A 14,965-nucleotide genomic window follows, 5' to 3' on the forward strand; every position below is an offset into this window, starting at 1 on the left:
GCCTTGATGTTTTTAAAGGCATCCCATGCATAGCCAGGGTTAAGAAGACTGCGGACAAAGACTCTCTCCTTTGGCTGAAAATTTAATCAGGCTTTTCTGAGCCTGCCCTGGACTAGGCTTGACTTTGGGCTTCCCTCTTTGTCCTTATAGAATCCGGTTTGAGCAAGGATCTCTCTAAATCAGTTTACTGAAAATTCTCCTCCCTTGGTATCTGACCACCCTTGGTATTTTATCACCTTGGCCTGCCTTCAGCAAGAATTCTGTTGAGTTGGTCTACCAAGAATCCCCCTTACCTCTGATGTTTCTTCTTAGTAATTGCTATGATCGTGTCATTCCAAAATTCATTATGTTGAAATCCTAACCTTCAAGGATTAGTAGGTGGGGCTTTTGGGAGGTGATTAGGTCATGAGGAACTCGCATGATTAGTAGTTTTATAGAAGAGATCTCACAGAGCTCCCTAGCCCAATCCTCCAGGTGAGGAAGTCTGACAAGAGAGCCCTAGGCGACTATGCTGGCACCTTGGTCTCAGACTTACAGCCTCCAGAAATGTGAGAAATTTGTTTATAAGCTAGCCAGTCTTTGGTGTTTTTTGTTTGTTTGCTTGTTTTCTTTTGTTTGGCCACGTCGTGACTAATGCAGGATCTTCGTTCGCAACCTGCATTTGTGCCTCCTGCATTTGGAGCGCCAGGGAAATCCCTGTGGTATTTTATTATAGCAGCCAGAACAGAGCAAGCCTGTAATTTTCCACCTCCTGACCCCTACCCTACTCCTTGGCTAATAAATTACCACTTGTCTTTTTGAGGTCTAAGTTGAGCTCAATCTCTCCCCCACTGCAGCACCCCATTTCAGTGGTTCCTATAGCTACTCCATGACCCCCATCCCCCTTGCCCTCCTTAAATAAAATTTGCCTTACCATCTTTAACAAGTGTCAATTTTTTCTTGAATGGAATTCATGCACTTCCTGCTTCTAGGTGGGGTGTATGTGGGACATAGAGGATTCTGTTGTCTTCGATCCAAAGAGGGGTGGGGGCAGGTGGTCATTCAAGAGATAGTTGTTAGAACCTCACCAGGTTCCAACCTCTGTGAAAGAGTTAGAGACTGAGACCCTGTGCTCTAGGCACTCACAGGCTTGTTGGACCACAGTCAAGGAAGAAGATAAATGTCATACTGTGTAATGCAAACTCAGGCTTCACAGAAGTCAGGTGAGCTGAGCTCTGAAAAAGGAGTGGGAGGTAAAGGGTGTGGGGGAATCAGCATGTGCAAAAGAACAGAGGGGCAAAACAACTGATATGATTGAGATGTGTGATGGAAAGAGCACAGCAGAGAGGGTCAGGGGTGTGATAATGGAGAGCCTGCCACGACATACTAAGGAATTGGACTCATCCAGTAAGTAGTGGAGAGATACTTTATGTGGAGGCAGGAATGGTAAATCAAATATGAATTTTAGAACTACAATTCTGGGGGCAAAGTGGAGAGGGCTAGGATCTGCCAGGGAGACCAATGAAAAACTGCATGTTTGTGCAGTTAAATGGTGCAGGGTGGGGACTTAGTCTAAACTAGGCCAACTGGAATCCCTTCCTGAGAATTTGGATTTGGGGGAGAGAGAATTACACGCTTACTCATGGTTAGACTTATAATGGAAATTTGAGAGTGGTGAGTGACCATCATTTACTTGTCAAATGGCCTGGGTAGCAGAGAAAACCAATTTGCTGAGAAATATCAATTTGTTGCCTAGAGAGGAGTCAAGTCTAGACACAAAGAGACTACTCCGCAGCTTCTTGGGGTTCCAGAAGCTGGTTCTACCTCTCACTGAGGCCCAGCTTGATTCCTGCCCTAGGTTGATGACATATCCTTCTATCCATTCATATAGTCTCATTTTTGGCTTCAGCAAGTGTGGGTTACTTCCTGTTATTTGTGTTAAGGGATAATTTTTCAAAAAGGTAAAATCATGAGTCTTACACAAATATAAAATAAATCCAGGACTTCCTAGGTGGCGCAGTGGGTAAGAATCCGCCTGCCAATGCAGGGGACACGGGTTTGATCCCTGCCCCAGGAAGATACCACATGCTGCGGAGCAACTATGCCCGTGCACCACAACTATTGAGCCTGTGCTCTAGAGCCCGTGAGCCACAACTATTGAGCCCATGTGCCACAACTACTGAAGCCCACGAGCCTGGAGCCCATGCTCTGCAACAAGAGAGGCCACCGCAATGAGAAGCCTGCGCACCACAAGGAAGAGTAGCCCCTGCTTGCCACAACTAGAGAAAGTCCGTGTGCAGCAACGAAGACCCAACACAGCCAATAAAATAAATAAATAAATAAATAAATAAATAAATAAATAAATAAATTTATTTTAAAAAATCCATATTAAACTTACTAATTAATGAGAGAACCAGTAAGACACTAAGCCTGGTTCACATGAGTATTTGACTTTTAGAAATGTAAATTCTCCACCAGACAAAATTAATTTGCATTACTGGGAACAGGAATTATTTGCATTGTTACAGGCAAAACCATTTTGCATTATTATATTTGAACAGACTTAAACTTTAGAAATATCACTCTAGTCTGAGTGTATCGGAAATTGAATTAGAGGAAAGAGACCAGTTAGGAGACTGTGGTAATTATGATGAGAAATGGGAGGGTGTGAATTAGAGTAGTGGCTGAGGGGTTACATAGGAAGAGATATATTCAAGAGAGATTAAAGGTATATAATGTATAGGACTTCATGATTCATGTGTCGTTGGGGGCTGGGGGTAAAGTAGAGTGAATGAATAGTCTAGCATGACTCCCAGGATCCTCCAAATGTTGAGTTTTCTCCAAAACTCTTCGCACATATCTTAGAAGATTTTTTATTTATTTATTTATTTTTTTAATTAATTTTTTTTTTTGGCTGTGTTGGGTCTTTGTTGCTGCGCTCAGGCTTTTCTCTAGTTGTGGCGAGTGGGGGCTACTCTTGGTTGTGGTGCACGGGCTTCTCATTTCAGTGGCTTCTCTTGTTGCAGAGCACATGGGCTTCAGTAGTTGTGGCTCGTGGGCTCTAGAGAGCAGGCTCAGTAGTTGTGGTGCATGGGCCTAGTTACTCCGCGGCATGTGGGATCTTCCCAGACCAGGGCTTGAACCCGTGTCCCCTGCATTGGCAGGCGGATTCTTTTTTTTTTTTTATAAATTTATAAATTTATTTATTTTATTTATTTATTGGCTGCATTGGGTCTTCGTTGCTGCACACAGGCTTTCTCTAGTTGCTGCAAGCGGGGGCTACTCTTCATTGTGGTGCGCAGGCTCCTCATTGTAGTGGTTTCTCTTGTGGAGCATGGGCCCTAGGCGCGTGGGCTTCAATAGTTGCGGCACATGGGCTCAGTAGTTGTGGCTCACGGGCTTTAGAGCACAGGCTCAATAGTTGTGGCGCACGGGCTTAGTTGCTCTGTGGCATGTGGAATCTTCCCAGGGCAGGGCTCGAACCCGTATCCCCTGCATTGGCAGGTGGATTCTTTACCACTGCGCCACCTAGGAAATCCTGGCAGGCGGATTCTTAACCACTGCGCCACCAGGGAAGTCTCTCTTAGAAGATTTTGAGCTAGACTTGCAGGGAAATGTTAGGGCTAGGACAATGCTCACTTGTTTCTCTGTTTCTGGCTGTGGTAAATATGGTTATTTCTCTACAAGTTCTTAAAGAAAAAGATGCAGGATGAGCCAAATGGTCTTGTGACCGCTCCCTGTTCCTGAGAAGCTGTAGATGAGGAACAAGTATAAGCCTATGTAAGTTGGAATCACCTCTCTGTTTTTGCTATTTTGCTATTCCACCTAGCTCAAGTGAAAAGATCCCATCACCCACCCAACTTCAGAAAACCCTTCACAGGGTGCTCTTCTCGAATGAAACAGTGTCTTGTCTGTTTCTCTTTGGGTATCTGCTTTATTCTTCTCTCTATAGACCAGACACATTGGCTCACTTATCTTCATGCTTATAGCAAGTCATGGGCACTTTAAATGGAGGCCCCTCTTCCTGAAACCATATGACCTTTTAGCAACTATTCTCATCACTGACTTAGTTTCTTGGAATTCTAATTGCCAGAGAGAGAAGATATACTGGGATTATATGTCCACTCTTGGCCAGTTGTGGCTAGGAGTAGTGGAGTCAACTGGCACAAACATGAGACCCCCTAGACTGACTCCATCATCAGGAGTTGTGTGGGAAAAGACAGTAATCTATGGATTTAGCACCACTGAGTAAATCAATGGGCTCATTTGATAAACCAGTGCTTGCATCTTCTGTAGCCAAACCACAAAGTCCTTTGGCTTTATCTTCAAAATTTATCCTCTATTTCATCCACTTATTTTTTCACTGCTTCCACCCTAGTCTAAGCTACAACCATTCCATGCCTAGACAACTGTAACTGCCTCCTAAATAGTTCCCCTGATGTTACTTTTGCACTTCTATTGCCATAGAATAGCCTGATCAATCTTTTCAAACTGGCTTTAAAGCCCTCCACTGCTTCTCATCATACGTATCTAACCACCCTCACCTTTGCTCACCATGTTTTGTCCATATTAGGCTTCTGTTTCTTTTTTTATATAAATTTATTTACTTATTGGCTGTGTTGGGTTTTCGTTGCTGCACCTGGACTTTCTCTAGTTGCAGCAAGCGGGGGCTACTCTTCACTGTGGTGCGTGGGCTCCTCATTGCTGTGGCTTCTCTTGTTGTGGAGCGTAGGCTCTAGGCACGTGGGCTTCAGTAGTTGTGGCACATGGGCTCAATAGTTGTGGCTCACAGGCTTAGTTGCTCCGCAGCATGTGGGATCTTCCTGGAGCAGGGATCGAACCCGTATCCCTTGCATTGGCAGGCGGATTCTCAACCACTGTGCCACCTAGGAAGCCCAGGCTTCTGTTTCTTATATACAAAGCTTGCTCCTATCTTTAGGGGCTTTACAGTATTTAGTCTGCTTGAAATGTCTTTCCATTCAATTTTTGCAAAGCTAGATCCTTCTAGTCATTTAAGTCTCATGCCACATGTTACTTCCTCAGAAAGTCCTTTTCTGAATACCAAATATAAAAGTAGCTACCTCTCCCCCACAATCTCTCACTGTAAAAGCAGCTGTTGTAGTATCTTCATAGCACTTATCACCTGAATGATCTTGCTCACTTTGATATTGTCTCTTCTACTAGAATGTAAGCGCCATGATAGCAGAAGCATTTTTGTTGTCTTTCACTGTATGGACAGCATCTAGAACAGTGCCCAGACATGGTAGATGCTCTAAATATTTGTTGTATATGGATGAATGTGATGAAAGGGACCGTGTGTGTGTAAAATTGGAACCTTGAAAGAATGGGATTTGTGGGGTCAGTATAACTATAAACCACTTTCCTTTGTCTTTTACTCCTTTAACCTGCTGCATGAGACTTTATTTCATGAATTTTCTGGTCATTTTCAGGTAACAATCTGTACTTATTACTTTGTTTCACTTGAATAATTAAGATGTCTGTGCTAATGAAATTATTTTTTAAACTTCATACTTTAAAATTAAAGCTTTTCCCATTTCTCACCTTGGCCCTATTGCTTGCAGGTCGCCATGTTTAGTGGGGCTTAGTAGATGTCTATCATTTCTTACTTATCTCTTTTCCATGCCCCAGTTTGCTACTCTTCTTTCTCCAGGGTTTGAGCAGGGTGGAGGGAGAACAAGGCTCTTACTTGACTAACACTGTCACAAACTAGTTTTAGTGTTTGGCAGGTATCTAAAGCTGACTTTTTTTTTTTTTTTTGAGACATTCCCTCCCTGTTGGTATAGATATTTCTCCTATACTGAGTTACCTTAAAGTGGGTGAATTCAGCTCCTCTAGTTGATCACTTACAACTCCTTTAGAAATCTCTAGGCATTAAAAAAAATCAACTTTATTGAAGTATAATTTACATACAATAAAATGCACAGATTTTAAGTGTACAGTTTGATGAGTTTTGACGAATGTATACATCCATGTAACCATCTCCAAAATTAAGATATAGAAAATTTACTTCATGCCCCTAGACAGGCAATCAATCCCAGCCTCAGGCAACCTTCTATCTATTTAGAAACCTCTAGGCATTTGACAGCTTATCTCTTGCTTCCTTCTACTGAAGTCTCCTCAGCCTTTCAGATGGTCTCTTTGACAAGATAAAGAAACCCTAAGAGGTTTCTCTTACATGGCTCATAGCTGATCTATGGGGAGCACCCATGAATCCCTTGTCCTGAAAAACAATCCAATCTCACACAACTACCTCTTCTTGCTCTGCCATACAACAGATAGCTAGTCATTCTCTTGCTTTTTAGGTTTTCCTGGTATGAGTCAGGCATGAGTTGTCTGTGTCCCCCCTGACATTAATCATATCAATCTCGGCAAGTAATTTCCTTATACCCTTTCAACCCGAACTGAACTGGGTGTGGGACTCAAAGCACAATAGTAATTCTCTCCAAAGATCCCTTCCCAATGTCTGAATTTCTGGCCCTTTTCTCAAGGTGGGTGAGGCAATTAAAAGTTGCAAACTTTTCACACACCCCTTTTATTGCAAGTCTTGCATAGTTATCTAATACTTCACTTTGGAAAGGGGCATCTGTTGTCTTGGATCCTGAGTATAGACTAAGATTCAAATCTCCCAAGATGCATATGAACCACCAGGGAGGATGCCAATTGTTCAGGAGCTTTGGGAGGATATTATTGGTTCAAGTTGTATTTTTACAAATGCTCTAGATGGGAGGCCATGAGTGACCATGTTTCATAAAAAGAGGCCTATAAAGTATAACTGGAAACTAGATCCTGAAGGATAAAATTCATTTTGAAAGGACAAGGTGAGAGACAATTTTAGGAAAAATAAAGGTAGTACATTTCATTCATTTACTCACTAATCGAAAAACATTAATAATCTAAGTGCTAGCCTTCTGCTTAGTTATAGGAATTAAAAAATGAAACAAAATTCTTATCCTCAAGGAGATTATCATGGCCTAGCAAAGAAGAAAACCACAATAAAACAGGTATGTGAATGATAATGCCTTCAAATCTTGGGAACCAAAAATAAATGTATAATGTGTTCTAGTACAAGGAATAGGCACCCAACTCAGAATAGGAAATTGGGTGTCAGTGAAGGCTCTCAGAGGAAATGACCAAAGCTGCTGTGATTGAAGATCAGATATACATTAGCAAGACAAAGGAAAAAATGTATTCCAAGAGGAGAAAAAGAAAGAGCCAAGGCACAGTGGCTTCTAAAGATAATGGAACCCTTGGGGAACTGCAAATAATTTGGTATGTGCAGCAGAAAGTGGCAGTGAAGCTGGAGAGGTAGGCAGCACCAAGGAAGGAAGGCTATGACAATTCACTAAAGGACTTTAAACTGGCAAACGACATGATCTGATTTGTATTTTTGAAAGATCATTCTCTGCGGTGTGGATCATGGATTGGGAAGAAGAAGAATCAGAGGCAGGGAGACCTGAGAGGAGGACGTTGGCATAATCTAGGCAAGAAACAATGAAATTAATGGGATTGGGAACAAATAGGAAGATAAAGGCTTGAAAACATTTCTAAGACAGAGTATATGGAAGTTGGTAACAGAATGGATTGGATTAGAGGAAAAGAAGGAAGCTGTCCAGAAAGACTTCCAGTTTTTTGGTTTGAGCTACTGGGTGGTAGTGCTATTCAGGGAAACAAGAATAATAGTCAAAGAAGCAGATTTCAATATTCTTTCATTTTATTTGTTCATTTATTCAATAGACATTTATTAAAGGCCCATTATAAGTTGTGAATAGACAAATAAGTCAATGATTACTGACAGGTATACACAGGGGATCAATTGAATAAATAGGACAATATATAAAAGTCACACTGAGGAATTAGGGTAACCTCTTGGAGGAGACACTGCCTAATCTGAGTTTTTAAAAAATTGAGGTTAAATTCTCATAACATAAAACATTTTTATAACCCTTTAAGTATATAATTCAGTGGCACTTAGTACATTCGCAATGTTGTTCAACCATCACCTCTATTTAGTTCCAAATATTCTGAGCTTTGAAGGATGACTAGGAGTTTGCTAGATGAAGAAGAGCGTAAGGGAAAGCATTTTAGGGTACGAGAACAGCATGCTTGATCACATGAAGACCAGAAACAGCACGACTGAAGTGAATGCAGACTGGGGAGAAGGAGAAGACAGGGCTAGAAAGGGCCTAATAACAAAATGTTCAAATTTTAACTTGATCCCAAAGGCATGCAAAATTCCTAAAGGATGTTAAACTGGGGTTTGACATGATCAAGTCTGCAGTTCAGAAAGATAACTCTGGAAATGGTACTGGTGATAGGGGAAAACCAGGAAGATGAGTGGGGAGAGATGATCAAAGTCTGAACAAGGGCAATGATAGTAATAACGGAGGGAACTGGAAACAAGACATATTGAAGATGCTGAATTTACATTACTTGATGACTTATTAAACATCAGACTATAGAGGAAGAGTATAATATGATTTCCATCATTCTGCCTTGGGTGACTGGGATGATGGTAGTGACATCCTGGGGTGAAATTTAGGGGGAAATGTTTAATACAGGTTGGTGAGTTTCCTGAGATTCAACTAAGTGAAGGGTCTTAGAGTCAATTTAATAAACGGATCTGGATTTCAGAAGAGAGATCTAGGAGAGAGAGTTGAGAATTTTCTTTCTAGCGGTAAATGAAGTCATGAGATTAGAAGTTGCCACTCAGGAAACGTGTATAGAGAAAAATGAGCAGAGAACCTAGGGCTGAACTTTGGGAACTAATATTTAAGGTATGCAAAGAGGATAGAGCTATGTGGTTAAAAGATGTGGTCAAACTGAGGTCAAGACAGTGTTTAGCAGCAGGGGGGAAAAGTGGAATGGAAGTGAAAAAGTAGAGAAAGAGGCGCGGGGCACGGAGGGAGGGAAATATTGGTCTCATTTGAAAGGGGGACGGTGTTGGGGGTCTATAGATCAATGATATTGCTTGGCCTAAATTATTATCACTGGGGCCCAACAGACCATACAAATCTTTCCACACCAAAATAAGTAATTTATTACTTATCTATAAACTTCTTAGAAACAATTTCCCAAGTACATACAATTTCTTCTCAAAATAATTTTATGGAATGAAGACAAATGTTCACAATTACGGCTTATGTCCCTCAAGAGAAGATTTTTAAAAATCCTCTAGAGTTTCCCCCTCCCAGTTCTGAGGCCTGAAAATGTGTCAGTTCTTGGGTCAAAGGGGTCAAAGAGAAGAGAAGGCGGCAAAATCTTGAGCTGTCCTACCAAGGCAGGAACCACCTCCATTCCTTTTTCGGTCCAGAAACTCTCCGTGAGCTTCTTATGACCAGCTTTTCACAGCTGCCTCTTCCTTTTGCTACCCAGGCCACCAAAAGACTCACCCTGAATCCCTCAGATAAACCTGAGAAGGATGCCTGGGTGAATACGTTTGTGTGGAGCCCTGGCAAAATTCACGTTGCTCTGGGTATGGGAAACAGGACCCAAACAAAGATTCTTAAGTCCTATTTTCTTTTCACTTCCCCACATTCCCCCTCTTCACCCATTATTTCCATATTTGCTTGTATGGATTAAAACTTGGAAGGGTTGGTAGAGGCAGGCCTGACATCACTTTTTCTTGAAATACTCTGACAGATGTCTGGGGGCTCTTTCTTTACCTTTCCTTGCCTTACCTGGGCATAGCCTTCTAGGGGATGAAGAGGCTGAGTCCCTGGAGTGAGAGTGGAAAAGCAGGTTTATGATGGTTTCCAGGGACTCTATTCCTTCCTTATTAAGTTGCGTGAATATAAGAGCAATGACTGACTGTTTTCGGGCTTCCCGAAAGGCCTCTACTTTTTAAAAGGAGAGCTGTTTCTCTTGGGGATTTTGGCCTTCACTGTCTTGCCGGAAGTGATGAGGGCCCCAAAACCCTGTTTGTGGGAGAACGCATAGGCAGAACGTCGAGAGCCCGCATGTTTCAGTTTGGTCCGGACCGGGTGCCGCAGTGGATGTCTCATGCAATGATGAATTCTGTCAATAATCTAAAGCCAGAGCATGGGGGACAGGGTTTTTATCCACAGAAGCAAAGGCAAAGAGGGTCGTGAATTATATCTGGGTAGATTCTCAGTTCCACTCACCTTGTCCACACTGACGGGCCAGAAGAGTGGTTTGAGAAATTGGTACCCAATCACAGGCAACATACAGAGGACCATGCTGAGGACAACACTCAGCCACATTTGCGGCAGGTTCAGAGTGTTCCTGGCCACACCTATAAACAATGAGGCAGAAGGGAAAGGCCTAGAGGAAGGGGGCTGTCAGCCAGAACTTAGGCATATCTTCAGTCCAAAGAAAGAAGTTATTGCCTTGGAGACAGTTTAGTCTCCTGAGAAATAATATAAATGCGAAAGGACTGCACTGAGGTTAGGTCCTAGGCAGCCAGAGTCACTGTGAATTCACATGCCTTTGTTTCCCTCTAAAGGCCGGGCAGGGCAGAGTAGGTTATGGGAATCCTAGAGCATTGGCCTGGACACAAAAATGGGATAAAGTGTTTTGGGGGGGAAAAATGAGTGGCTTGACAAGAGGTAGGAGCCAGCTACATCTACACATCTACTCTCTGTATTTTGTCCTCATCAGATTGGATATGAGAGAGAGGGAAATTAATACGGGAGATAAGAAGACAGTATGCCACAGTAGAAAGGACATTGGACTGGGAACCAGGAGACCTAGATCTGAGTAATTTTTTAAAACCTCCAGTCTCTAAAATGATGTAATAATTCTTGCCTTGTCTATCTCACAGGATGCTTGTAAAGACCAAATTAGGTAAGAAACTTAAAAATATCTTAGCGACTCTAATGAGGTAAAATATTTCTCCTAGCTAGATTTTGAGTCCTTTTAGGGCTGAGACCATGTCTTAATCATATCTATATCCATGGAGCCTATTACATAGTAATAGCTGCTCAGCAAACATTTATTAAACAAATATACTTGGTTCACACTACCACCCCCAGCCTCAGCCCCATGCCACACACTGGGCAGAATCTTACCTAGGAATTGGAAGGTGTTGGGCAACATTAAGCACAAGCCATCACTGTACAGGAAGAATAAGATGCAAAAGTAGAAACCCAGGCTACCCCAGGTGAAGAGGTGGCTTATCATCGTCCAGTAGGTTGTCTCCAGGGCAATCTGAAAAGCACCCTCTTGTGTACATTAGTCTACAACCCGGGACCTATCAGCCACCTCCCTTCTCCAATTTCATAAAGGAGGATGCTCCCTTCCCACCTTCCCTCCCTCCTTCCCTCCCTCTCTTCCAGACAGTCTCCCCACCCAATCCCCTTACCCCACCACCGGTCACACCTGCACTGTGACCACACAGAGCAAGGAGGTCTGCACTATCAAGGAGAAGGACTGGTAGTCGGAGATTTCCTTCCCATCACTGTGCACTGAATTGTAAACGGTCCCCATAGGGATAAAGAACAGCACTAAGGAACTGTAGATCCCATGCAATAAACACTTCACAAATTCCTTCTTGTTGAAATAGAGGTTGTGCTGGCCTGGCTCATACAGCTCTGGGAAACGTAGGCTCCATGTTTCATTCACATCCTGGAAGCACCAGAGGGTAAGGAGGAAGGCTCAGGGTCTTTCCATAGACCTTTTCCTATATCCAGCAGAGTAGTGGCTTCTCCCCTCACTGAGTCTGCTGTCAGGCTGCCTGGGAGCTTCCTCATGGATTACTTGAGAATGGAACCAGAGAACAGAGCAGTGACCACAGACCCTTCCTAAAATCCTATTCTCTAGGCAAGGATATACATGGTGGAAGAAAGCTAGAAGGTCAAGATGGGGAGTTAAGAAAGGGGGCAATTAGGATTGGGAATTCCTGAAGGGAGGACTAGAGCTTGGGATGGGGAGGCAATTGGGACATAAGTCCCCTGTTTTAAGTGTTCCTTTAGCTGAGTATTCTTGTGTCAAAAGCCAGTGGGAGGAAAGTGGGGAGCCAATGGGGACCAGTCAGTCCCTTAGAGGAATCTATGTTCTGTGATGCTCCTCCATTCCCATAGCTATTGGGGAACTCAGGTGAGGGAATTTTCTATGTGGATGACATTGGATCATCTTCATCCCCTAAGTCCAAAACTTTGGATAACAAAACTTGAGGCTTGTTTTGAGAGGTTATGGACCCCTAGAATTAAACCATTGAGCTGGGTGGAACTGTTGAATGACATAATTCATTCCTCTTGTTGCTCTGAGGTTGGCAGCTACTTCATGGAGAATTTCCCTTCCTACCCTGATGGAGACCAGGAACCATGATCCCATGATGTCTTCTTTCAGCTACTTTATTCCACTTTGGAGGCTCCTTTTCTATTCCATGTGCCCAGGACTGGAGGTTGGGTAGAAGAGGAGGGAGAGGTAGGGCACCAGGGCCCTCAATGCTCAGGAAATTTCTGAGAGGGCTAAATGGTATCCCCCAGGCTGACTCCCTATGATTCAAGGTATCACACCCACAACTCCCATGCTTGGCCTTCAGGATTCTCACCTAGGCCTCTCTACATTGGGTTATCTCATTATCTCTCTATGGATCTCTCCTTTCTTGAAGCCCCTTGCTTTACCTACTCCTGCACCAATAATTCTATTTCCTTTCACTTTTGTACACACTCAATTAACAGTACAGCACAATTTCCATGCTTCTCTCTACAAAAATAAAACTGACACAGGAAAACTTGGATTTCTACAACTGATGATTATTCTCTGTGGTAGAGGATTCTTTACCATACCCAATGATACCTCTCTAGGTGATGAGCTCCCTCCTTTCTCTATAAATCATCCCATTTACATTTGACTTTGTCGAGTTTGGCTATTGCTGTCCTCCTCACTCCAGGGAATACTCTTCAAGGGCCCAGGGGCTTCAGCCCTGACTAAGAGGCTTGCTGTTGGTCTTACCTGGTCAAACAGACTCAAGCCCAGGACAGGGAGGGAGGTGTAGACCAGGTTGTAGAAAGTGATAAACCAGGTATCATAAACTGTCTGGAAGAATACCAAGAAGATTTCTTAGATTCCACTCTTCTCCAAAGACTCAGCTCCACCTCCCAGGTCCAAGAGAAGCCCTTCTGTCCTCCACCTACCCATCACCATACTAACCTAGAACAGGATTTGGATTTCTGAAATCTGACTGAGAAGGCTGACCCCAGACTCTGTTTGGTCCCTGGGTTGCAGGCTGGGGCAAGGCCACATCAAACTTGTTTGTGGCCAACCTGACAAGACTGATTTAGACCAACCCCACCATGACCTGTACAGCTCCTCCCTGCATAGAAAGGACCCAGAGTGGCTGCTAGGGAATGCTAGGTGTACCCCTGCACTCCCAGGGATGTAAGCCTCTGGGTTCTTAACTGATTTATGGCATTCAGCAGTTTCTATAACACTGGACACTTTCTAACACTGGCAAGCAGAATACACCCAATGACCCTTCCCCAGCTGGCTGCTTCATTCTGGGCCTAGAGAGGGCTCCTTTCCTTACTAGCCACAAGAGGTCAGCAGTACCCCACACATACACATGCACCTCCCACAAACCAGACAGGCTTTGTTAGACACTGGGGTAGGCAAGCCTACTATTGCTGGTCTGTTTCCCCTGGAGCCTAAGGTAACAAAGGTAACAGGGGTCTCCCAAGATAATCGTTCCTGAGGTTGTTTCTCTTTGGGAATCCTTGGGAGACTCCTGAAAAGCTTCTCATAGGAGAAGGGACTTCTCATAGAACATCAACATCCAAGTGTTACCTCTCCCCACTTCATACTCATTAGACCAAAAACAGGCTGTGTTTGGCGGGGTGTATAATCTGGGTGGGGAAGGAGAAGTAAAGGGAAGCTGTGTTTCCAAGTATGGCTACAGGTAAATGCCAGAACTGGCCTGTCTGGCAAGACCCAAAGGCTCCTTGAGGCTTAGCCTGTTCCATAAAGATTACTTTGGATCCTAAAAAACCCCTCCCAGATCCAGGAATCTCACCCCCACCCCCATTACATATGTTTGGAAATTCTAGGTCTCTATGTATGGAAAACATGAAAATATCTCATGGCAGAGTTCTGCTGGTAGGAGTCAAGGCCAAGTTAGAGCCAGGACAGAAAAGTTAGGCTTTAGAAATACAAGATTAAGTGTAGGGTTAGGAGATGAGGTCATCATGGGTGCGGAGTTTAATGGAGAGATGGCAGCATGTCATACACAGTTCTCTAGAGGAGGGGTCTGAACTGGCTGAAGTGGGGGGTGATTAGAGAAGACTCTGTTGACCGAGTGGGGAATGCCACTTAACCGCCTACCTGTGCAGAGAATCCGCTGTAGAAGGCATACCAGAAGTGCACCAGAGTGAAGGCAAAGTTTTTGTAAAAGAAGTAGCTGAGAAACTTGCACATGCGATTATAGGACCAGCGGCCATGGATCAAGAGTAGACGCTGAAGAGAGCGGAACTGGGAGAAGGCGTAGTCACTATTGAGCATGGCTTGCATTCCCTCCTGGCCACTGATGCCGACTCCAATGTGGGCAGCTGCAAAGAAACCCCAGAAACTTCTCAGCCACAGAGCTTATTTTCTGGGCTCCCAGCCTGGGAAGTGTAGATGAAAGGCTGAGATCATGTTACATAAGCCCCTTATTTTACATTTGAAAAACACTGGTAGGCCCAACTCCAGGTGGCACTTACTTATGGAGCCTCTTCTCCTTAGTGGATTGCCCCTCGCCCTCAAGTCAGAAAACAGCTCCTTCATCCCCACTGTGTTTTGCATGCTTCCAGTCGGGCACGCCAGGTACGGCTAGCACTAGAAAACTGCCCTTGATGGTCTTTGCACCTGCTATAGCCATCTGGGCTCTTCACTACCGCCAGGTGCTGAGGTAAAAATTTCTTCTCTCTCAAAGCCACTTAAATCAATTAAAGGTGCAGGATGAATGTCAACCTAACACGGTATTTAATTACCTACGTTTAAGGAGCTAAAATCCAACTGTTGGGAGGAG

General features: G+C 43.7%; 1 protein-coding gene across 1 annotated transcript in view; it reads right to left on the reverse strand.

The window, feature by feature from the left end:
- Nucleotides 1–7,768: 7,768 nt before the first annotated feature.
- Nucleotides 7,769–14,965, reverse strand: part of LOC130844312 (phospholipid-transporting ATPase FetA-like) — a 49,286-nt gene continuing 42,089 nt past the window's right edge. The window contains exons 18-23 of the mRNA XM_057720619.1: nt 14,281–14,504; nt 12,916–12,999; nt 11,338–11,583; nt 11,028–11,166; nt 10,122–10,252; nt 7,769–10,025 (exon numbers count right to left, since the gene is read on the reverse strand). Of these exons, the coding sequence (XP_057576602.1) occupies nt 9,834–10,025; nt 10,122–10,252; nt 11,028–11,166; nt 11,338–11,583; nt 12,916–12,999; nt 14,281–14,504 (1,016 nt within the window). The 3' untranslated portion in view covers nt 7,769–9,833. The remainder of the gene's footprint in view (nt 10,026–10,121; nt 10,253–11,027; nt 11,167–11,337; nt 11,584–12,915; nt 13,000–14,280; nt 14,505–14,965) is intronic.

This window comes from Hippopotamus amphibius, chromosome 2 (assembly GCF_030028045.1).
Source record: "Hippopotamus amphibius kiboko isolate mHipAmp2 chromosome 2, mHipAmp2.hap2, whole genome shotgun sequence".
NCBI lineage: Eukaryota > Metazoa > Chordata > Mammalia > Artiodactyla > Hippopotamidae > Hippopotamus > Hippopotamus amphibius.